This window comes from Carettochelys insculpta, chromosome 1 (assembly GCF_033958435.1).
Source record: "Carettochelys insculpta isolate YL-2023 chromosome 1, ASM3395843v1, whole genome shotgun sequence".
Lineage (NCBI taxonomy): Eukaryota > Metazoa > Chordata > Testudines > Carettochelyidae > Carettochelys > Carettochelys insculpta.
Genome location: NC_134137.1, coordinates 151,303,334 through 151,329,106, shown reverse-complemented (window position 1 = coordinate 151,329,106; position 25,773 = coordinate 151,303,334). Strand labels below are relative to the sequence as shown.

General features: G+C 43.4%; 1 protein-coding gene across 3 annotated transcripts in view; it reads right to left on the bottom strand.

The window, feature by feature from the left end:
* The window catches only part of NHS (NHS actin remodeling regulator), a 381,037-nt gene that overhangs the window by 5,772 nt on the left and 349,492 nt on the right, over positions 1–25,773 (bottom strand). For 2 of the 3 annotated variants that reach the window (XM_074993741.1, XM_074993755.1), the window contains 5 exons: positions 13,501–13,563; positions 11,171–11,363; positions 6,991–7,122; positions 2,827–5,796; positions 2,301–2,427 (listed from right to left, as the gene is read on the bottom strand). In XM_074993741.1, coding sequence (XP_074849842.1) covers positions 2,301–2,427; positions 2,827–5,796; positions 6,991–7,122; positions 11,171–11,363; positions 13,501–13,563 — 3,485 coding nt within the window. The remainder of the gene's footprint in view (positions 1–2,300; positions 2,428–2,826; positions 5,797–6,990; positions 7,123–11,170; positions 11,364–13,500; positions 13,564–25,773) is intronic. The other variant, XM_074993746.1, reaches the window with a different exon arrangement.

Below are 25,773 nucleotides of genomic sequence, written 5' to 3'. Positions count from 1 at the left end.
AGGGTTCTTAAGGCATACAGATGGGTAGCATGAAATCATACCTCAAAGTTGGATGCTATAGAGGAGAGAAGCAGAACACTGATGGGATGGAAGGGGGAATGAAATAGGGTTGAAGAGTATCAAAAGCATGAAATGGGAAAGAAGAGAGAGCAAGGACGGCAGTGCAGGAAACCAGGGAAACATGTATCATGTTCATTTCGGGTACATAAGAATGGGAACAGGGAAAAGCAGAGTGCTTAAAGTTTTCTATGGTATAAAAGCCCCATCAGATCCTCCACTGTTTAACCCAGGCTGATATAAGTCCCACTAATACACATACCTCCATTGGACTTCCTAACATCTGGAAGAGGGGAACTCTGCTTTGGAGGGCCTTATAAACTGCTGAAGTACAGCTGCCCTCCTGTAGCTTTTATACACCCATCCACTTGAAGCTCTTGGCTTTCGATAAATACACAGGGAAAATATCTAACCAAACAACTGTTTAAAAACAGTTAAGACTGAAGACTTATTTTAAAGGAACCTAGCTAACACCCAACAGGATTGTACTTTCTTTACAAAAAGCCAACTGTGTGGAAGTCCATAAATGCAGATTAAAGGGATATGGCCAATCTCCAGTTGCACATAAACCTTCATCACTTCCAATGACATCAATAAAGCAAAACTTAACCGCATGAGTAAGTCCATCCTTAGTCAGCAAAGCACTTGATGTGTGTTGGTAGGCAGGCATCCCTATGGGACAAAGATTTGTGATTTGAAGTATGGTAGTGCTAGGGGCTGAGGTACGCATCTCAGTGGAGGAGTAAAAGGTATGTCATGTTACATGCCTTAACTTTTCATGTCCTTTTGTGTAAGGGATTTTCTATAGAGAATGATCACAATTCACACCCAGTTTTGTGTTTTCAAATTGCCATTTTTTTTTTTAATTTAGAAAGAATCTCCAACGCAGCAATGGCTACTTTGTGAAAATGCCCACTTGGTGCTGTAATTCTGCTTCTTAACTGGCAAAACATTTTGACAAAAGAACAAGATCTTCAACACTGGTGGCTGTTGCTTTTATGAAGACAAAGAATCCCTGAGCACACTGAACAGTTTCTCAAAGAGCAAGGCCCTCGATAGAGTAGCTGTTGCTTTGTCATAAGTACTGTTCTTTGTGGGGTTGTATAGCTAAGTTAGGTGCTTTGCTAATGAAGACTATAGTTTTATGAACACCAACTTCATTCCTGAACTGGCTGAACAGTTTCGCGGAACTTTTTCTATGACAAATCAATAGTTATTGCTTCACAGAAAATCCTGGTTTTCATAAGCAACGGTGTCCTTCAGCTCATCACAAATTAAACCAACAGTTATGACAAGTAGCCCTAACATTTTTGGTTAATTAATACAATTATTATATAAACCTCAGCAGCTCCACCAAACATACCTTTAACTTCCTATACCTTACCATTTTTAAATTAGTGACCGAAAACCTTACGAGATTCAGAATGTGAATACTGAGGGAACGGATTTCTAATTGTACAGACTTCAGAACCTAGGAGACTGTTTTTCCTGAAACTGTTCAGGAAGTTCAATCATTACGCAGTGATTATGTGCTAAAAATTGGAGTTAAATACACAGTGGTTTTCATACGAAACAGAGTCTAAATCCTGCTGTTAGCGTAAAACACAACAATTTTAATTATGGCAGCCTAATGGAACTTCCCTAATACACAGGCTACAGTTACACTAGCAAGTTTTGCTGATGAGCCCTTGGTGGAATATCCACACACAAAATGCATGTTGTCAATAGTTTGTCAACAAAACTCAGCACTTTCACTGGCAGCTGGGGGGCTTCTCTCAACAGACAGGGCATCCAGGTCAACTGGTAGCCCTGTCTGCTGTGCTTCCCAGTACCTGTTTTGTTGAGGGTGTGGCTGGCAGTTCAGCTGCCCTGTTGACAGAGTGGAGCACTCTTCCAATCGGCTTTTGTGTGCGGCCACATTCTGTCGACAGAAGTTTTGTCATGAAATCTCTTCCCACAGTGACTTCTGTTAACAGAGCGCTGTAGTGTAACTGTAGCCTTACTGTCAGTAGAAATAGAACTCAATTCTCAGCACCAAAACTCTCCACCTCTTGAACTAAATAAGTACCTCCATTAGCTAATAAGAGGCCCTTATTCTCTTTAAGGTCCTGCTAGTAAGCAAGAACACTACTTACTTAGCCAGCATGAATTTACTTCTTCAACACTGTTAATCGTTGCTTAGCTGCAGATTTTAGGAGGAGATTGTATTCGTGCAGATTCCAATAAGAGTAATGCTAGCTCACCTGTGAATGACAGCAAATAAATCTTCTGTAGTGCGAGGTTTGTTTGGAGACAGAAAAACATCTTCTGCTTCAGTCTGAGAATCTTCACTCAATGGTGAAATTATGGAATCATCACTTGGAGAAGATTCTTAAATAAGAAAAGAAGAAAGTCAGAAATTTGCTACATTTTACAATAGGACCACTAATGCATTTCACAAGCTTAATTAATAATAGAATTTTCTATACAATAACATACACTTTAAATCTAGTCTAAATATTTCACTCAACTGTCAAAGTATTATTTCTTACATAAATGGTTTAGTGTGCTTTTCTTAACTGAAATGAAATAACAGGAAAATGCAAAATATATATTCTAAGAATGTTTGAAGTCAGCTAGATACTCAGCTAACTTAAATCAGGATAGCTCCCTTAAAGTCACTGACGTTAAGAAGAGTTACTCAACTGAAAATCAATACTTTTATAGGATCACTAAAAATCATCTCATGTAACCACTTCTTAAAATTACAGAATTAATTATAAAACTGACCTTTCAGTGAAGCATCATCTGCACTCCCCTTCGTCTCCTCTGCCCTGCTGTCATCTGAGGCACTTTTGGTTGGAATACCTGATGCAACATCATTTTCCTGCTCAGAATTTTTTTCATTAAGTGAATTTACAGTTGATATCTCTGATTCATAGCTGATACTCCCAGGCACTTTGTCATCATGGTGACTTACATTAAGCTGCTGCTTAGGCTGATTGATCTCTGCTCCTCCAGCTGGTGGTTCAGACTGGAATGTGGTTTCATCCACTGGTTTAGATTCCAGCTTTTGTTCACAGTCTGCAAATAATTCTTCCTTGATCTGCATAGGATCAAGGCTCCCTTTGTTTTCTGTTTCCTGGTAAATTATCTTAACTTCATCATCACTTGTGAGGACAGGTAAATCTTTCTGATACCCTTCTGTAGATGTGTTACAGGTTTGTGTGTTCTCTGATAAAGGCTCACCAACTGGATGCATTTGGTTTTTCATGGTGTTTGCTTCTAAACTACCCACATTTGCTGGAGTTACAGTTCCTTGATCACAATTGCTCTGTACCCTGCTAGATGAAACTTTTTCTGAATGCAGTTTCTCAAGGCCTGTCTCCACCGCAGAGGAGTCAATATAGGACATTATGGAATCTTCAGTTGCGTACTGACGTGATACTAATTTCTTAGCTACAAGTGGCCTCATTTTGCCTGGAGAAATGGCAGTCGTCATTAATGAGGTTTCTTGTGTGCAGAGAAGGTCTGTATTACTGTCTTTTTGTTTCACTTCTTCAGGCTTATTAATTGATTTAAGATGAACAGATTTTAGAACCAAAGGTGTAATAGCAAGGGCTGGTGGAGGATTAGGGTTTAGTGCTTCTCCTATCACATTCTGCTTATTGTGATTAAAAGCATGCAACTGATTTCTATGAGTAAATGGTTTATTCAAGACATTATGAAGAGCACTTAGGTCAAGATGAGTAGGAGGTATAATTGGAAGTTCTAGATCTTTGTTTAGAGATGCAGTGCCATCTTTAGAAGAAGGCTGCTGTAAGGAGGACTTCCTTTCTGGTACTTTTGGCTTTCTTTTACTACCCCCTGGAGATAAGGGTCCAGAAAAGAAAGCTGTGGGGAAAGAGGATGTCGGTGTTTCAGACTGACTGGAGTAACCACTAGAGGGTGATGCTAAACCAGCCAACTTTTCTGGGGAAGCCAGCTTAAACTCATTATCAACAGAAGGGAGGGATGGGGTCGTAGCTCTTGATTCAGATTGTGATGTTTGTGATTCAGAACTTTCTGGAGACTTTATGCATTCTATGACTGTAATACCCGTAGCAGTGCTTGAATTGGATAAAGACCTATAAGGATCATTAGATTTCAAGTCATTTAGAAGCCAGAGATCTGCATAGTGAGACTGTTCAGCACCTTCATCTTTAAATGATGGCATATCCGTGGTGTCAAACTGAATGTTCTTTAAACCACTGTCATTCTGATTAATCCAGGAGAGTTCCTGTTTGCTTGGCAGATTAGAGTTTTCCACTCTAGAAGGTGTATTTGAAAACTCAAGTGGCAGCTTCATTTCCCTGGAAGTGTGAGGCATGTGCTGCCCACTGTTTATCTTTGGTTCTTTCTTCTCAGGAAGATCTGTGCTGCCATCAGATTTCCTCAAAGACGAACTGCGTTTTGGTGGGGCTGGCTTTGCCTTTGGTTTCTTAAGAGAGATGCTCTGTCTTCCCTGCCTTCTGTGGTTCACATAATCCTGCCAGGCGCAGTCAGTGAGACTGGAAACAATATCTGCATTCTGGCCACTCTCAAAGCCTGCAGCTGCATAGTTACAAATATAACTCTTATTACCTTTGAGACCACAGTCAAAGTGCATGGAGGTATAATATCCTTCATTGTCCACAGAAAAGTGTGAGCTAGTGTCTGCTCTGTCAGATGGGGTTTTTTCCAGAAAGCTATCATAAGTGGCCATACTCGTAAAACTTGGGCACCCTAGGCTGTCGTCCTTTGGGCGTTCAGGGCTGAAATCCTGACGACAGGATGCATCATGATGATGATGCAAGTAATTCCATTCACTGTCACTTGTGTTGCTGTTATTGGGGTCATCAAGTAAATCTGCTACAGTGGAAGTGAAGGAGCTTGCCCTGTGACCTCGAACCTTATCTATGTGATCGCTGTATGGCTCTGTTATAAAGACACTAGATTCTTCATTGGCATTAGGAGCAGTGTTCAGTGACAATTCTGAGTCACAGTGTGAAGAGCCAGTCAGTGGAGGAGAGGCAGCAGGAGGAATGGTTTCTGAGGTCTGTGAAGGACATGTTGAGCTACTTCCACTCCAGTTGCCACTGGAGGATTGATGGTCATCTTTCTGGTCCATGTGACTGCTGAGAAGGACCCCTGCCGTGGAGATAGAATGAATGGGGCTCCCAAAGGTGTCAGAGTTTGACGAAATCTCACAGCTTCCAGAATCTGCCATTCTTGACAACCTTGACCTTCCTCTCTCGTTGACATTATGTTCTGGGCTGTGGTGGTGCTGAGAACAAGTTAAACCTATGGGCTGGTGTTCTTGTGATCCCTGGTTATTGATGGCATCATTACCCTTTTTGGGGATTCTTTCTTGGCTTGCCAAAAAGTGTTCTGCTTCATATACTGAAGTTTTGGCACCAACATCATGATTCGCTTCAGTGGCTCTAGCACCTTCACGAGGAAGACTCCGTGATCGGATACGGTTGCTCACTGTTGTAGTGAACATTGCGTCACCGTTGTCTGTCAACACTAAAATATTACCAGTTGAATGTGACAGGGAAGCTACAACACTTTGACCTCTCTGAGCTCGGATTCTTCTTCTGGATGGAGCAGCAATGAGAATTTCTTCAGTCTGGCACTCAGAGTCTCTGGTACCTGATCTCCTGTTGATTGTAGTGGAGAAGTCTGGATTTGCATGCACAATCACATTCCGTTCTCTTGCTACTGGTGATTCATCAGAATCTAGGATATATGTAAAACTGTGTGAGTTACGTGTTCACATTTGCTCACTAACAATGACCCACAGAGTAACCCAAGAAACATATTTGTTGTGGACATTTTTTCTTGCTGAGTATTGTACCAAACGTAACTTTACTATAAAAAGCGTATAAGGCACTCCTTATCCTGGTAAGATGGGAAATTCTCCTATTCCTGCAATGTGATCTTGGCACTCCTATTCCTGCAGTGTGATCATATGCTGAGCTGATCTTGCTGTGACAACACAAATATTAACTTTTTAGTTTGTGTCACTGAATGTTAACTAATAAAGACTGTTTTAATGAACTTTTGCCTTACAGAAAACTTTGGAAACATTTTTTTTAAAAAACAAAACTATTTTGATTGTATACATATGAATTGCCCTTCCCCAATTCTCTACCACCAAGGGTATTTGCATAACAAAAAGGACCCCTTTGTTTCACAGACTCTGTTTGCTTATTCCCTAATATGAACACATTCCTGGCTGGCTTCAGGAGAAGATGTATGCTAAAGAAATAAAGATGCTGAATATAATGTTGATCTCACACTCATGTTACACTGGAGCAGACTTCCACTGAATTATTTCTGATTTAAGTGAGACCAGAGTTAGGCCTCCTGATTTTATCCTAAGTTATAAAGAATGAGTGGGAAGAGAAATAAGGAAAACAGGTCAGAATAATGTTTGACAAAGTTTCTGGAAAAGCACATACAGATGTCTAATGCAAATAATCTTTTGCTTATATATGTAAGTTGTTTTTGTACAGGGACAGCTCATCATCTTGCACGATAACATCTGTCACTTCTTCACCTTAAAATCTCTTGGACAAGAACAAACTTTCACTGAATCTAGTTACTTTTTATGTACATAACTATGGTTATATAACAAAAATAAACTGAAAAAAATTAAGTAACTGATTACATTTAAACAATAAGGGTTGAACATACATATCTATATTACTCAGTAAGGCCTGTAGCATGTCAAGACCATATTGAGTAATACAGCTTTGCTTACTGTAGTAAAGAAAAACAAACAAACAAACAAGCATTTCCAAACTCTACAACCATAAAAGCATAAACTTTTCCGTGGAAAGCTCTTTGGAAAGCAGGCTACCACCTCAGATCCGTGCAATTTAAGTCAGTTATAATGCTATCTATTGAAGATTTTTATTTATACTACACCTATTTCTTGTTGCACTCTTCTGGGGATGCCAGAGATGGTTTTCCTCCTCCTCAACTTTCGTCTTCGTTGTAGTACTGATTGTGAATGAACAAGAGAGCAGCGTATACTAGCCTCTCTGTCAAAACCAACTCCTGCAACCCATAAATAGGTCTCATTAGCCTTTAGAAATGATAAACAAATGGCATGGCTGGAACACAGTGGATGTATGTGAGACTGGATTAAGCCTGTGAATAAATATAACAGAGCCTTTATACAGCTCTTATGTAAATTATATCATGGTATATCACAGTGTTACTTCTAACTCCGGTTCCCTCTCAGAAGCCTGCATTGCCAAAAGAAACAAAGAGAAAAAAATATAGACAAATAAGAAAAGGAAAACATTTAGAAATTGTCCATGGCAGGCATCTTTATCACAGCTACTTATCTGTTTGCCATGAAGACAATGATATCAGCACCTCTGCAAAGAATGGTAGTAGCCAAGATGATAACCTGGAGCTTGTCAACTATACTCTGCCTCATTTAAACAAACTAACTAAAAAACTTGTTCATAAAATCATTTTGCAGTAGTTTAGCAATTCTTGAGGAGGCCAGGGTGCTAAGGAACTATATATATGCCAAGCTTTTCAAGAACAGGCAAATAAAATATTTTTAATCCACATACAAGTTTTGAGAACATTTTTCTTAGCTGTTATATGGATCAATAGTTAAATAAACATGGAGTTAAAATTCAGTTTCTAAACCCAAATTTAGCCACTCCTAGAACTGGCATGATTTTTTTAAAGCACTCAGCACCCAGCAGCCTCCCTTACGAATCAATGGTAGCCGCCAGGTGACAAACACTTGAAAAATAGGCCAGAAACTTAGCAGCTGAAATGTGGATTTAAGAACTGAACTTTAGACACTTATAAATCTTTCGCTATACAGAACAGATGAGAACATCTCATTTTGTTTATATTTGCATGTTACTAAAGGATGGTTGGTTTTTCCTGCGCAAACGAGAGAGTTCAATGGAAGACAGCCAAAAAATAGAGGACTTAGGAGGTGCACTGGACCAATGTGTGTATTGGGGTGCTGAGAGCCACTGAAGCAAACTGTAAACCCTGCCTATACTAGACGACACTTCAGGTGGGAGTGGAGCAGCACTCCTTGTTCCAGCTCCTATGACACTATACTGTCGCTGGCTTCTCTAGCAAATGCAGAGTTACGCTCTCTAAAGTTGGCAAGGCTCATGTTTGAGAAAGTGGGCCAGGGACATAAACAGTCCAGTTGGGATGACTCTTCCAGTGGTTTACAGTCTTTAGAAAACAAAACAAAACAAAAACAATCCAATCCTGACTTAAAAAATAAAATAAAAGCTCTGTGTTAAATAGCATATAATTATATTATACATAATTATACGCAGACATACACATACATATTACACTACATAACAATGTAAAACATTAAAAAGTAACTTTCTTGTAAAAGTTCTTCTTGAAATCTACTACAGTGTAATAGAGGCTTCAGACAGATGTCCCGTAACCACCAATGCCCCTGTAATAAGCAGAGGAAGAACTTTGTTTAATAATAAACAAAAGTGCTTTAAACTCCATTAACTGTAATTCTCTAACATGAATGTTTATCAGTTTTTTTAACAAAATCAAATTGGTTTAAATTGCCAAAATTCCAGCAATTATCAGTTATTTGCACATGACCCTTGTGGCAAATGTGCCAGGTCATTTCCCACTGACAGGTAGCCTAGGGTAGTGATCACAAACCGTCGATCATGATTGACTGGAGATTCTCCCAGGCAATTGTGATCGCTGGTGGTACAGTGGGGTTGTTGCTAAAGCAGGCTCCCTGCCTACTGAGGCCCAGTGCTGCCTCTGGAAGTGGCCAGCAGGCCCCTCATGTGGGGCAAGAAGGGACAAAAGTCTCTGCACCACTGCTCCTGCCTGTAAGCAATGCCCCACAGCTCCCATTACCAAGCGCAGAGAACCAGGGCTGCCCCAGGCTCTGTGCTTTGGCTTGCAGGGCTCAGGATGGCCTGGGGCCAGCAAAAGTGGTCAGGCCTGCCTCTGCACCCACCAGTGTGGCAGGAACTGTGGGAAATAGAGTGACCCAGCCCAGCACACTCTGTTCTGCCATCTTCCAGCTGAGTCCTTTAGATTCATCGTAGTGATGGGAAAAAGAGTAGCCTGGCCCCAGCGCCATTCTGCTCTCCTGAGTGACACAGCTGGGAGCTGGGCATGGGTTGTGGAGTGGGCTGGAACAGGCTTTTAAGGGGCCCAACTCCTGCTGCCAGTCCTAGGCCTCCTGGTAAAATTCCCTGGGTTGTGTCACTTGGTTGAGGGGGTTTAGGGACAGAGAGCAGAGGTGGGGCAATGGGGGGAGCGGGAGGTGGGTGGGGGTGGAGCAGCAGTAGGAAAAGGTGGAGAGGGCTGGGGGTTGTCTTCACCTCTGCACCCTGCTAGGAATGGCCCTGCAGGGAACTGCGGCCAATGGAAGCTGCAGGGGTGGTGTCTGCAGAGAGGGGCAGTGTGCAGGTCCACATGCCCTCCCCCCCAGGATCACAGGGGCCTGTTAGCCCCTTTCTGGGAGCAGCATGGGGCCAGGGCTGCCTGAGGTAAGTGCCACCCCCTTCAATGGGTAGGTTCTGAATGGCTCTGTAGCATGAAGACCAAGAGTAGCATAAGTGCAGCAGGACCAGCTATGCTGGACCAGCCTTTCTCTTTCACCAAACAAATCTGCAGCACCCCCCCCATATGCGCACCCACATCCAAAGCCAAGCCCCTGCTCCAGCCCTTAGCCCCCTCTGAGAGTAAGCCCCATACCCGGTTCTACATCTCAAGCCCCTGCCTTGGGCCTGAGCTTGTACCACATGCCCTTGCCATCAACTCTGACCCCCACCCATGCTCCTCTTGCATACCAGACACTCTGCCCCAGCCTGGAGGCCTCTCTAGCACCCCAATCCCCTCTCCCGGAGCTTTCTCCCCTTCCCTCCCTACTGAATCCCAATCCCCTGTCCTTCTCTGGTTATAGCAGTACAAAAAGACCCACAAAGAATAAAAATACTTACTTTTCTGTTCTAAGCAGAGCTGTGCACATAAAATAATTTTTGATTCACTGGCAATTTTGAAAAGTTAAAAAAAGATGTTTTGTTTTTGACTGAAAATGAAAGTTTTCCAAATTTTTGCTACATAAAAACGTGAATAAAATTCCTTCCCAAAAACAATGTGGAAAAATCAACACTGATGTATAGCTGAATCTGCATTTTTAATAGGAAAAAAGATTCAGCTGAACTATTTCACCCAACTTGAGCTATAAGGTTACCAGTAAGCACACAGCTTTTCTTGCTGTTCACAACACTCACATCTTTAGTCACAGAGGCTGCCTAAGTTTATACTTTTAAATTAATCAAAATTGATGCAAGGTAGTTTTGGAGGAAAACTCCGATGACATTAACACTTCCTTCACTGAATCATACATGAGAAAGAAACAGAAAATGGAAGACAGGCAGAAAGAAAAGCATGCTTATTTTTGATTTTCAGAAATAAGTTATCCCTCACATTAAATCATCCATATACCTGCTGCACAGTAATATGTAAACAAATTCTTAAAATAAATAAAACATAAAAGCATAAACTAAGAGTTATAAATAAATCAAGGTGCCATACCTTTGACTTAGCAGCATGAGAAAACATCTCAAAGCAATGGCTTACATGCTACCTGACCATTACTTGCATATTTAAAATAATGCAAGTACTGTAGTATTTTCTCTGCCCTTATTTGCTCAGTTACACATGAGCATCATATGATTAACCAACTATGGCTTTCTGCATTATTTCAGTTAGCTACTGTCAAAGAACTATTTTATGTCCTTTTAAATACCAGTTGCCAGTCACATACATAACAAAATTACACATCATACTGTGTAATTTAGTATTAGATAACAGTTTGTAATGTGACACAAACACATTGGGCCAAATTAATATTAGATATAATGCCACTGATGTCAGTGGATCTACATGAGGGAGGAATTTAGCCCATTTAGCGTCTTGTAAAAAAATTAAATTCTTGAGTTCTTGAGTCAACGTCTTTACTTGTACATTGTAAAGTCCTGTGTTTTGAAACAGTATCATAAGATGTTCTGAGCTGACCACCCTTGAATCAAGCAAAAGAAATAGAAGAGACTTGTACCAGTGACATTGATGGGGATAATGCAAGAGGAAATCACTTGGGCATCTTGTTTCATTTTCTCCTCTGGAGTTGGGAGAGGTAGTGCTTTGCTCCAATTGGTTTGCTTATCCAGTGTAGAAGGGATATTATGTATTGGATTTTTCGGCCTCTGCCCTAGCATGACATCTGTATCTTCCTCCTCTGGTGGATGGGACTGTAAATGAATACATTCAAAATCAGTGTTCACTGTTTAGTCACACAAGACTAATATTTTACACAAAGCAGTAGAAAGGGATTAGAGGCAGATTACAGGGGAGCAATGAAGAGTTACAGATATTCAGAACAGTGGTACTATGGTATGATGTACAGCAAAAGACAAAAATACCTCAATATACTGAAAACATTTCTGTGTATATTAAATTTATGTGGATACATTTTGAAAGGGTGGAGGCATGCACTTCATGTGCATCTGCTGCAAGCATGCACAAGTCCAACTGATTTTAGGTCTCTAAATACTCCCTGGTACATGCCACTCTTATATGTGCACTTAACAGTGTGATAAATGTGCACACAAGGTTTTGGTATTCACAAGTATACTGACTACCAGTGAAAACTGGTGTCATGTATGTATTAATTTGAGAGTATGCATCAAGAGGTCCAAAGCATGAGTTATTAGTTGAGAAAAAAATATACATTTCACTTTTACTAATCAGCCAGGAATGCAACCATATTTATGAATGCAGGAAGAACTACTGTTTGCGTGCAACAGGTGGTGGTGATGAAATTGGTGTCAAGCAGAATAATAACCAAAGAGAAGTTTAGCTGCCAATTTAACAGGTTCAAAGTATTACTGTATTGAGAAACCATGCAAACATTTTAGAACATACTACACAAACCACTAGACATGGAAGTATAGAAAGCCAAATAGACAAGAGAAAAGTCAGTTAATTGGAAGAAAAACAGGCATTTGAAATAGAATAAACACCCAAAACTATAATGTTATTGTAGTTTCACCTCCCAAAATAAGTGAAAAACATTTCTCCTCACTTTATGATTGAAGATATATAGAAACTCTTTTGTTTCCATTTTATTTGGAAGTGGGGCGGGGGGTAAGTAGCCACATGCCTCACTCTATGTCTGTCTTACTTTCCATTTTTTGCACTTAATACATTTCTTTGTAGTGAATGATCAGTCCATGACTGGTTCAGGACATCTGCTTATGTCTTTCGTTAAATACTATGGAATATTTTTGACCCTGGCCTTCTTTCCAGTGTTAGATTCCCAGCTGGCAAACTAGTGGGGATCTTACATTTCCAGATTTTTAATTTTGTACACATTTGTTTGTTTGAAAACAAGCATTTTTCTCCCTTTCCTTGGCACCATATAATTACCTAATATTACACAATCACACCAAAATTATCATGTGTGCCATTCCTCTTCATAAAATTCCCACTTATCCTGTAGAAGCTGAAAGTCTGAAACTGGACAAACAATATTTCCAAACAAGGTTCCAGAAGTGTTTAAGAACATACTTGGCAGCCACTTATTTAAACTATTCCAGAACACTTACCTTGTAAGCGTGACCTGCAAAAATACCCACCAACCCAGGAGACAAGGTATTTTCCCTGCTTAAGAAAGACTTTTTTTTCCATATATGGTTTTAGGAAAGCTTTGCAGCCTACTTTCTCTCCTCAGCTTTTGTGCTGATCACCAGAGGACGTGAGTAGCTCTTATAAACTTTGGGCACAAAAGACTTTGTTTCCTAGGTAACTGCCCCCCACCCCCGCAAAATGTTTGGGGCATTGGGGAAAAACACACACACACACACACACACCCATTTTGTTGCTGATTGCTGATTTCTTTCCTGACTGACAATGGATTGCTGGACAAAGAAAGCATAGTGACCTGACTGCAGGCTCTCCCTGGCTGCCAAAGCTACTGTTTGCAAACAATGGGAATGACAACTGTTCAGAGAATAAATTCATGTGTTTGCTCTGGCATCATTCTGATGCTTCTTATGATTTTGAATAATATTGGTCTATTCTAAAAGTTGTAAGAAAATAAAATGCAATCATCCACATTATAGAGTCCATTTCAACCTAGATCTTAAAAGCTAATCAATAGGAGGACATGATCTTGTGGTCCAATAAACCTATTAAAGTTACCCAAAAGGGGGAGGAGGGAGTGGTTGTTGTTCCTTATTGATATGACAGTAACATAATAAAAGTTTTCTTTTAGATACTGCAACAGAGCAAGAGGATAAAAGCAAGGAAAAGAAAGTTCAGAGGTTTGAAAGGGAAAAAATGAATGAGAGAGGGCTGTTAGTTTAAGAATGCTCGTTTTTCCAATACCTTTCTACTCCACGGGGTCATGTGGCAACACTCAGTGGGGGAGGGCGAGCGGGTGCTGTTAAACTATAAACATGAAATGTGGGGGAGGAAAAAAGATAAAAATTAAAAACATACACAAAATGTTTTTGATTAAAACACATCAATTCTTTCTAGAGAAACTGGTAGAAGATATGAGTTGAGCTGTAAATGCAACCTAAATTTCCAGCTGACAGATTTGGTTTCCTGAAAAGGTGCCTTTTGTCCAGATAAACTCCCATCTCATCACCTGCTGCCTATAATCTTGTTCACACCCCAAAAGTGACTGATTCTGTACAGACTTAGCTAAACTGGCATAGCAACTAATACAGTTACATTAGAACAGCCTCCTGGTGTGGCTGCTGTTAAATGATATTCAGCTAAATATATATAAGGCACTCTGAAGTAAATTCCTTACAGATTTAAGCCAAAGCTTTGTTTTGTAAAGTGCTCATCTGAATTACACGTCAATTATCTATTTAATGATTAAGTTACAGATTTATCTGCTCAGCTAAAAATAATGGTTATAAATATGGCTGAGTCTAAAGATGATATATCTAAATCTTTCAGTTTTAATGGTAATATCAAAAATTCAAACAGCCTAAGTTTCAATCATTTGTCATTCTGGGGTAAAGACAAATGCCTTGCTATGCTTTTGCATAATGCTTTAAAGGCAAAAATAATGATGTCCAGCACATTACGTGTTCTGGCTGAACTGTAGGATATTTTGATGTCTTTTTATCTCCAAAACCTTTGATTAGTGTCTTGTTTTAATACTATGACTGGAATATTAACATCTTTCAGGTGATACATTAAAAAAACAAAAAACAATCCCATGAAACCTTGAAAAGGTTTGATTATCAGGTGCTTTGCAATTTGTTTAATAGTAACTCTCAATTGGTCTCATTTTATAGGTCACTCTCAGTAGAGAAATGCTATTATGAGCCTTTTCCCCTCCAGATTGACACATAGATTGACATATCTGCTTTGGTGACTCTCAGACCACAGTGTGAGTACCACGGGAGTGAGTATCTTTTTGCGCAGCAAGCAGACAGATGTACTGAGGCTTCTAGGTCTTTGGGTTTTTGATATTGAATCAAGACAACCTTCCTTGGAAGTATCATCATCCTGTACCCAGTACCTACACAGCAGAGACCTCCCCAATATTATTTTGCTTCCTTGTGATGCTTCCAAAATTAGGTGCCCACACATCTGATTCAGGAAGGAGGAGTAAATCAATTCAGAGACCACCTCCAATTTTTGAAAAACAGTTAGCAAGCCATCTACATTAGCTGCAAAACCAATTCTCTCAAAATGGGAAAGGGGCTAGGAAACAGGATCTTCGCACAGAACCGTGTGTGAGACTCCTGCAAATGGTTTTCAGATTTTTGAAGGGAACTGAAAGAATAATGTACCAAAAAAAAAGTTTCCACTAGCTGTTCAAATCTGGATGGTGTTATCCTTTCATCACCCATCCCAGTCATCAGACATCTGTCCAAAACAGAACCACAGCAGTACGCATTATCCCTGAAATTCAACTTTGCTGCTGAACGTTTCAAAGGACTCCTAAGAAGAGTGCTAATCAGTCAAGATGGACCTCTTGGGAGTGACAGTTTCTTAAATATGGAAATCTTTGTGCTGGTAAACAAAGGACCACATAAGGCCTATCAGCACAGAGGTACACAAGGGAGAGGAGAGAGCATCAGGTTTCCTTCTCTCCAGCTTCATGCCTCTGCTCCATGAAAGTGAGTGCAAGGACTACTGCATTTTAGCAGGCAAAACAGCATCTGCCTCCCCAAAAGGAGCAAGCAATTGGAAGACTAGGTATCCTAGAGTGTGCATTAGCTTACTTGTTCACAGAATTACTGCGTCTGTCCTAAGCAGCGGCTACCGGTATGGTCTTCCTCCTCACCAGCTCCTCTCAAAAGCCACAATATCCCCGTATGTGCCACTTATGTCCCCTGATCTCTCTGCCAACATTTACAATATTTTTTATTTACTAAGGAGTGGAGCAGCAAACGGGATACAGTAATGTGATTTTCCAGGTATCACAGTAACAAAACCAGTTTAGTTTAATAGTAGGTTTTGCTTTGCTAGCCAGCAGCTACTGTTATAATACAAGCATTTTCAGAAGTCAGTGCACAACAGAAGCTTAGAAAATGCAATCCTTTGTGAGACAGAGGCTAATCTTACATACTGATGGGGAATGATTTTTTTAAAAATCATTAATAATCATCAACAATCATAATAATAATTGCTCAATGTAGACTGCATGATGCTGGAATTACTTTCCAAGAATGACTGTTTTTCTGAAAATCCTTAAGTGGAATACAAAAATTAAGAAACTCTGTTCCAGTGCTAAAAGCAGCCATAAAATACCAAATATATATTTGTATTAACAGTCTAAAAATTATCAACACTGACAAAGGCATTCAGTACACACAGAAAGGTTTCAGAATTTCTGAATGACTTAATAAGGAAGGGTAGGTCTACATAGCAAAGTTAGTTTGAAATAACTATACTAGTGTCCACACAACACAACTGCTATTTTGAAATAATATCAAAAAGTGGTTGGCTTGTTTCAAAATAGATAAACCTCATTCTACATGGAATAATACGTATTTTGAAATAGCTATTTTGAATAGGGGTTGTTTAAACAGAATAAGCAGTATAGACAGAATAAGGTAATTACATTGCAATTGTGGCCAACAACAACAAAAAACTAAGAAGGTCAAAGGATGATGAGGGTATGCCTGACAATCTGCCCTTACCTCATTCCATTATGGAAAAAATTAAGGTAGGATAATGAAAAGAACACAGTGTCATTATTGAAATAGTTCATATCCAGAGGGTTGGAGGTTGGGTTGTTTTAAAAAGATCTCCCACAAACTCAAAAGATCAGTTTTGGGAAATATGTTGTCAGTCATGAAATCATATTAAATGCCCTGGACCATTCTGGTCTGTCAGATAATTTTGCATTTAGGCAGCTTTTCAAATTACATTTTATTTGTGTCATTGACAAACAGTGATGGCAACAGGCAGTCTGTTAAATACACATTTAGAACTGTTTTTAAAGACATTTTTCTGCATGAGACTATAAGGCCATTCCAGTCTAGTGTGTAATTAATTACTTAGGAATGTATGCTGCAAACACTGACACATGTGAGTACAGTTACTTTTATGAGAGACCCCGTCATCTTCAATGCAATTCTTTTCATAGGTGTAACTGTTAATGTGCCAAGTCTTTGAAATATCAGGTTGTCCATATAAAAATCTTGGTTGTACATATACACCATCCTGTGTTCAGCATCTCTTTGATATTAACCACTTCTGTGTAGTGTAACATACCAAACCTTAAGACTAAGCAATGCAAGTGACTATGAGAGACACCTGCTACAGCAATAAGATGAAAGAGGAAATGCAGCTGGTCCAGAGTTAGTTAATTAAAGCCTATTACATCCGCTGGCATGTAGGGCAGCGACGAAGGTCCTCAACTTCTGTCTCTCTGTGGCCATTTTCTCTAGCGTGTCCCAGTTGTAGTTCATTCTCTTCATGTCTGCCTCAACAGTACGTCAGCATGTTGTCTTGGGCCTCCCACATTTCCGTCGTCCTTCAGGCATCCACTGAAGTGGTAGCTTTACAATGGCGTCTGCCTCCCTTCTCATCATTTGCCCTATCCACCTCCAGTGTCTCCCCGTGATGATAGTGGTCACGTCCTCCAGGTGGCGTCGCAGGAGCAGGTTGAGGTTGGAGACTGTCTTTGGCTGTAGGGAGTGGAGAATCACTACTCGATTCCCCCTTTTCTCTTACCAAGAGTTTTGAGCTCCAGTGTCATTTGTGGTTTGCAAGTACTAAGGCAAGGTTTGTGGAAAAAGCAGTGTCCATCTTGCATGATGCACCTATCATGTCGCATCTGAAGTGAAAGTATTCCACAAAATGTTGGCATATCAAACTAAGTGACTGCACTTCGGACAAATACAGGAGAAATATAAAACCAAGAGCAAACTACGTATTTGTATTCCTGTATTCAAAGCTGTTTAGTGAGTGCAGGAAAGTTTTCAAGAGCGCAAAGCTTTAATTATTTATATGTTTATTTAATTTAGAGATGGCTAAACATTTTTTTCCTTCAAAATAAAATTGTATATGCTAAATGCCAACCTGCAGGAAATTTTGATGGTTGATTCCCAAACCCCGGCAAAGAGAGCAAGTGCTGACAAAGCTTTAACAGTAATGTGACCAGCGCCACAGTTTATAATTGCAAAAACATTATTGTTAACTCATTAAGGGCAAGAACAAACAAAAAGGCAAACAAAGGGATTAAGCATTGTTTATAGCTCCTGATTTCTCTACCACTGGACAGGTCAAAAAGAGAGGGCATGCTGGAAACTTCATTTCTGGAATACCTTATGAATAAAATTTAAAAAAAAAAAGCTGACCTTGACTCCAGTGCAGAGGGTCAGTGAAATACCACTTAAATTCCATAGGACTTGTATTGGCTTACTTCACCAAAATGAACATATATCTCTTCAATAACAGGACTCCACAAATTTTAAATATGAAAACAAAACCCTATATAGCGGGAAAATAAACTGTAGGACCATTTCTACACAGGCAAGATCTTCTGGAAGAACGGTGCCGTCTTTCGGAAGATCTGCGGAGCACCTACACATGTAAGACGCTCTTTCGGATTTCTTCTGGAAGAAGATGCCCCCTCTTCCGGAATCTGTATTCCATTCCAGAATCAGGAAGCGGACCTTCTTCTGGAAGAAGGCATGTGTCGATGTTCCCGGACTGCTTCTTCTGAAAGAAGCTGTCCTCCACGGCAGCAGCCTCCTGGAGAGCAGGGCTGCTCTAGACACCCCCAGTGAGCCTCTATGGTCCCCAGGTCCTTGCAGCCTTTAAAGCTGCAAGGACCCGGAGACCCCGTGGCAGGAAGCTGAGAGTGAGACAGGCAGCACATGTGGAGCTGCCTGCCACACTCCCCCAAGGCCCTGCAGCGCCCAGCGAGTACCGACCCGCAGGGATGGCTAGCCACCCAGTAACCTGCACCACCCACGAGAGCCCCAGGAACCCGGACAAGGGCAGGCAGGACCCCAAACGGGCTCCAAAATGAAGGGCCCCCTCCTGGACTGAACCAAAGCTCCAGGACTGACGAGGATGTCCTCCGGGACACCAGCGGGCACCGGAGGAATGCCCTAGCCTTCGCCCGCCTTGCCTAGGGCCTGGCTGCCCATGGCCACCCCTCCCGGACACCAGAACAAGTGAGGTGCAAAGTGAAGGAGCTCTGGCAGGGGTACACGGAGGCCCAGGATAGCACCTGCAGATCTGGCCGTGCCCCTGCCAGCTGCCCCTTCTACCGGGAGCTGCGGGACCTCCTTGCTGCAGATGACACCTCTCCACCCTGCGTCACCATGGAGACAGCCGCAACTGAGCCCCCTGCCGCACTGGAAGAGGGGGATGAGGGACCCGCCACCGTGGACATCCCATCTGATGGGGACTCCACAGACTGGTCCCTCGTCATTGTGGTGCCCTCCACCGCCTGGAGCCAGGTCCCCTCCAGTTGGGCATCACCCAACATATATGAGGCCATCTCGGGTAAGTGCGCACAGTGGAAAAGTATAGTGGGGGGAAGGGGACACCTGGGCCCCATCCCCGGGCCCTGAAGCCCTAAAGCCCTTCCCCGGGCAGGGCCCAGAGCACACCCTTGCCTGCGAGCAGCACCCAGCTCCCTCTCTCATGGAGTGCCCCCTGGGCATGCTGAGGCCCCCTCCGGGCAACAGAACTGCATCCCGAACCCCCCATGGCCATGCCCCGCCCCCAGCCCACAAGCCCATTGCTAGGGTGGGCCATGGTGGATAGCACCCCGGCTCTGCCATCATGCCCCAGTGGCCACCGTGGCAAGTGCACGCAAGCCTGCACGGCGGCCTCCCCGGCACATGCCTGTCCCATGGGTCCGTGGAGGGGGTAACCAGCTGGGGAGACTGGGGCCATGCCACCCAGGTCCCAGATGTGGTACTGACTTCCCCCTCTACCCCCACCCTCTTTCTCTTAACAGCAGTACCATCCGAGGGCTGGGGCAGCTGGATGAGGAGCCCAGGGCCCACCAACCCCATCCAGCCGGAGGACCCAGCAGCCCACCAGCTGGGCCCACACCAGCCCCCGCTGCGCTGTGGCCACTGGTATGCCGGACCTGATGCAGCCACTGTGAAGAAGAGGTCGCAGCCTACACTGCAGCCCTCCACCAGCAGAATGCCCTCACCGAAAGATGGCTGGCCGTCGACAAGGCCGAGCTCCAGTAGAGGTGGGACACTTGGGGGGAGATGGTAGAGATGCTCTGCACCGTGTCCGGGGCCCTAGCAAGCCAGCCCCCCAAGCTGCCCCCCAACAGTCCCCCCGAAGGTCCCCACTATTGGCCCCCCGTAGTGCCCTGAGGCCCCCGCTATTGCCCCCCCCGAGCCTCTCCCTGCTGCCCCCTCTACATTCCCCCCTGCTAGCCCCTCAGCTGCTCCCATGCCCCCAAGCCATGACTCTGAGGCCCTGGCCACCCTATTGCCCCCAGGCCTGCCTGATGCTGCGCTGAGGGACTTTGCAGCATGGCTTGTGGCCATGGTGGGCCCTGTGGAAGGTCACCCAAGCCACAATCCACCCCCCCCTCCAGCCCCTCTGCTGAGGCTGGACAGGATACTGACCGGCCCTACCTGCCAGTGCTTCCAGCCCCATCAGCGCCACGCAGGGGATCGTGCACCTGGGGTGGGAAGGGCGCCCACGCATGTGCTGGGGCTCGCGGCCTTCCACCCCATCCCTTGATTAGGGCTCCCCAACATTCCTGCCCCAGTCCCCATCCAGGTGTAGGTTCCCCTGCCCTCTTACCCCCATGTATATAGTTCACTCCCTATCAGGTTTTGGTTGTTACTTTTATTATTTACCATTTACATTTTTCACATTGGTAATGGTTCATGGCTAAATATATGGTAGCATTCAACACCCCCTGTGTCCCTGATTACTGTGGAGGAGGGTGGGGGGTTAAGGGGTGTGCATATGGGGGTGTGCGTAGGGGGTGCAGGGATTAGTAGTCCCCTCAGCTGAATGCCTCCCGAAGCGCCTCCCGGATCTGGAGCCCATCACAGTTAAGCCACTGGTCGGGGGCCCGCAGTGGGCTGCTGGTAGTGGGGGGCCAGCTCCACCGTCCTGCCCTGGGGCAGGGTCCCCTCACGTGCCTCGATGAGGTTGTGAAGTGCGCAGCAGGCAGCTATGACCTGTGGGACATTCTCCACCGCTACATCAAGGCACGTGAGCAGACACCTGAACTGCACCTTCCGATGGCCGAAAGCACACTCGATGGGATACCGGGCCTGTGTGAGCCAGGCATTAAACAGCTCCTGGGAGGGTGTGGGGTGGCCCATGTATGGGCGCATCAACCAGGGCTGGAGTGGGTAGCCTAGGTCGCCCACAAGGCAAAGAGGCATCATGACGTCCCCAAAGGCGCGGTCCTGCTGGGGCATGACTGTCCCGGCCTCCATCCTGCGGAACTGGGCAGAATTCCGCAGGATCTGCACATCATGTGCCCTGCCCGGCCAGCCAACGTAAATGTCTGTGAACTTCCCACAGACGTCCACCACCTCCTGGAGCATGATGGAGGGGTACTCCTTGCAGCTGATGTATCGGCTGCCACTGTGGTCCAGGGCCCTGATGGGGATATGCATTCTGTCGATCGCCTCGAAGTACTGGGGGGAATGTGAGTGCAGCGAAGCCCTCAACAACTGCATCCAGGTCCCTGATGCTCACCAGCTGCTGCACCAGCACGTGGTTGATGGCGCTCACGACCTGCAGGGGAATGGGCACACTCGTGGGTATATGCAGCGGGGTCCCTGCCCTGCTCCCCTTCCACCCCCTCCCTCCCTACCGGGCCCTCCCTGCTGAGGGACCCCTCCAGCAGCAGCCATGTAGTATCCCTTCTGAGCTAGGCCTGCCCACCCCCCAGCCCTGCTCCCTCCCAATTGGCGCCTGGGGTCCCCTGAGCCTGCCGGCCCCCTCCTTCCCTCCCTCCCCCCGGTGGGGCAGGGTCTGGGTCAGGGCTTACCTGGAGAATGATGGCCCTGACGGTAGATGTGCCCACCCTGAACTGCTGCCCAATGGATTGGTAGCTGTCCGGGGTGGCCAATTTCCAGATGGCGATGGTCATGCGCTTCTCTGGGGAGAGGGCTGGCCTCATCCAGGTATCCCGGCATCGTAGCATGGGGGCGAGCCATCTGCAGATCTCGAGGAAGGTCTCTTTCTTCATCCGCAGGTTCTGCAGCCAGCGGTCGTTGTCCCACTCCCCCATGACGACCCTGTTCCACCAGTCTGTACTGGTGGCGTGGGTCCACATGTGCTGGACCAGTTGGAAGGGGCCCAGCAAGGGTGGTGGGGGTTCAGAACCCACAGGCCTGGGCCTCTGTCTCCACAGGAGGCTGAGAAGGGTGGCCAAGAGGATGGCTAGCATGCGGGTGAGGGCAAGCCTGCTGTCCTGCGGCTGCTGGGGGTCCATGCCTGCTGGTCTGCTGGCGCTGGACAGGGAGTTGGGTCTGGCTGGTTGGGCACAGAGTTGGCTGGCCTCGGCAGCGTTTGCAGGGAGGGGCTGTTTGGGTGGGGCCCTTTAAGGGGCCGTGTGGCCAGTGGCCCCGGAAGGGTTCCCTGGCTGTGCGACCCCATCCGTGCTGTTTCCTGTCCTGTTATTCCGGAAGAGCACCATTGCATGTGTAGATGCACTCTTCTGGAAGAAGGGGTGGCTCTTTCGAGGTCCTATTTGATGTGTAGAAGCACTCTTCCAGAAGATCTTCTTCCAGAAAAAGTACCAGGTGTAGAAACAGACTAGGAGAAGTGTGAACTAGCAGTTTTAACTCAGTGCTAAAACCAGGATCTTGACGTGCTAATTCTGTCTTTAGCACTGACTTTGTCCTGGGGACTTAACTGCCCTGTCTTAGGTTGTGCATTTGTAAAATGGAAGGATTACTACTTCTCTACCTCACAGGCAACAGGTGCCAAGGATGAATTAACTCACTTTTGTAGAGTCCTTTGGAACTGCAAAGCACGTGTATGCGTTAATAATGTTATTCTCCCTCATACCAGAATTTTAAGAAGAATGGATAATTTGTCTTATGTAGCCATAACAAAATTACTGAAAGAAGTGTTAGTAAAATATCACACTATTTCCAGTGGTTTGAGCAAATAGTTGTGTGCTGTATTTAGAGATTAATATTCTGTAAGTACATGGTATCTTTTTCATGTAGCCAAGCAATACTGGTAAAAGGAAATCAAAATAGCTCTTAGTATGCGATTTTCTCCCCCTTTTCTGCTATACAACACTGTCTTGCTTGCCTGCCTACTCCCACAATTCACATCTCCATATGTTTTACTTTCCACTAGTTTTTGTTTTGTCTGCTTGTGGGTGTTTATTTTAGTTTGGAACATCACAAGTGTGATCGTTAAGATGTTGACAATCCTTTAATGATTAATGTAAGGCTTCTGTGTTTTGACAAGATAAATACAAAAATAAGATTTGTTTTCTGACAGAAGTAATACCACACATGAGCTGTGTCTATACTAGGAACTAACTTCAAAGTTAGGTGCTACTTGGAAGTAGCCAGCAGAGAGTCTACACACATTTTCCCTTACTTCAAAGTTAACTTTGAATTCCTTACTCCATTCCCAGGAATGGAGTAGGGTGTTTGTAGTTGCTCAACTTTGAAGTTGTTTACCAGTAAGCAACTTCAAAGTTATTTTTGTAGTGTGGATACAGCCATGGTGTTCTAACCAAGCACATATAATAATAATCCTATCACATCAGACTGTATGTACTATGTGTTTATACACTGCTTTACATATTCAATCGGCAGATTCAGTAGTGGGGGGGATGGGGTGGAGTGACAAATAGTAGATGCTGTTTCTGGATTGGAAGTGCACAGCACAATTAATGAAAATCCTTCAGCCCATTAGTATGTCCGGTGTGAAACTCAGTGTGTTTGACTGACTTTCCCACTGAATCATTTAAAACTGGTTTATACAAAGCACTGGGGTACATTCCATTATACAAAGCACTGGGGTACATTCCATTTTTGGCGGCCAAAGCACTGGGGTACATTCCATTATACAAAGCACTGGGGTACATTCCATTAGGGAATATTTCTAAAATGGAAGGGAGATGCAACCAGAAAACCAGTGGGCCATTTCCATTCATTAGTTGTTCCAGCTGACATCTTATCGAAGGCTGGGGAAACCACATGCTCAGAAAACAGAAGCCTCTTGAATCTTTTTCCAGACTGTATTTACAATCAAGCTTAAACTGAACTTTGTGTGTGTATATGTCATTCTGTATTTCAATATGTGAAAATGTCCCCCCTCATTTCTGCAAAGTATTTATCTCCTGAAGCTGAACAGCCAGAGATGACTGTGAGAAAGCTTGCTTTTACAAGATTTCCAGATCAACTCTGTAGAATCAAGGCTCTGAACTCAGACTCCGCACTTTTGAAGCTTCATGCTTCACTAGACTGAGTGGGGCACCAGAAGAAAAGACTGAAGAATGTGAAACAAAAGTTTAAATTGCAGCCACAGTGACACAGCATCTCAGTTTTCAGTGGCTATAGTTGGAGGTGTTACACATGGGGTTATCATGGGAACATGTCTGAGGAATAACAGCCTTGCTCTGTCAAGTCTGTGTCTTTCCCAAATTGTCTTTGTTTTCATCAAAGGCAAAAAGGGCAGAATATATTTACACTTCTAATTAGTGGAAAGTTAGACAGTAAGATGAATTTTGAACAGATCATGTCCTGGACACCTAAAAAAATGATGATCCAACATTATGTTTTTTTTTTTTCCTTACAAAATGTTATCCTTAATTTACTACTTGTGGTTCTATCTGTTCTTTACCACACACCACACAGCCTACATCTACACTACAGCGATCCTCTGAAAGAAGTTCTTGTGGAAAATCTCTTCAGAAATAACTTCTTTCAAAAGAGTGCATCAACAGATAAAAAAGAATAAAAAAAAATCTGCTCTTATGATAGAGAGCATCCACACAAACCCCCATTCTTCTGATCAAAAAATCCAGCGCCATGGAGGACTGCTCTTTTGAAAAAAGGGTCCCCGGGGCATCTGCACACGTTTTCCAAAATAATCTTTCAGAAAAAGGTGCTCTTCCTAATCTGGGAGAAGAAGAGGGCCACTGGAAAACGTGCTGTGTTCTTCCAATTTAATATTGAAAGAACACATTTTGTGTATAGATGCTCCGTGGGACTTTTTGAAAAAGCCCGGGCTTCTTCAAAAAAACTTGCTGGTGTAGACATAGCCACAGTGTTTAAGAAAGCCAAGACATCAGTTTGAACTTAAAAACCTTAAAGAACTCCAATTACATCAATGAGAGCTACTGCCAGCCACGTTTTCTGAAAATCAGGCCACATACTGTATGTTAATGTACCCAAATTTGAAAAGTTTGGCCTGTAAATTTTTAAAATTCCTCATGAATTTCAAGCTTTAAAGGTGCATTGAAACTGGCTTTTTGTTAAAGTGAGTTAGTAATGTATTTCTTTCACTGTCACATTCCTTGCAGGCAATGGAAGGTAGTACAGAATACGCTGCTGTTTCATGTATGAAAATTCTGGTTGGGTTTAACCAAATTTCCTGTCAATTAATGGCTGGGCAACCTAATCAATAATTGGCATAATGTACTAGACATTACCCATCAGCTCCCACAAGCATTTAGAAATACACAAAGAGAAGTCAACAAGCTTATTCCAGCACCTGTAAACACACTGAAAAAGTATTTTCAACAGTATTTTCAACTTTTTAAAAATAATGATGCCATTATCTTGGGGGAGGAAGTTCAGACAATTTTTGAGTAGCTCTTACAAATTTTCAGTCAAACACTGTTTGCCAGTCAGTATCTGTTTTCATGCACACACAATACCGCCTTGCTATATCGTCTGCTTTCGCAACTCCCCCATGAATATGGAGTGATCTAAACAGTATGGAGAACACTGTAGAACACCCTGAGTTTGAACTAGTTGTAAAACAAGACATTGCCACATAACTAGAGGCCAACAGGATCAACGCTCCAGTAACATTTGCTTGCTCCTGCTCAGGGGAACATTGAGCCCTGGCAGTTTCTAAAAAAAATCCAGTCCAGATGCACACAAGGCATGACTCCTCCTTACAGGGAGAAGGTGAACTTCTGGATAAGCCAACAAATTCCTGCAGTTAATGTGGCTTAACGTCTGCGAG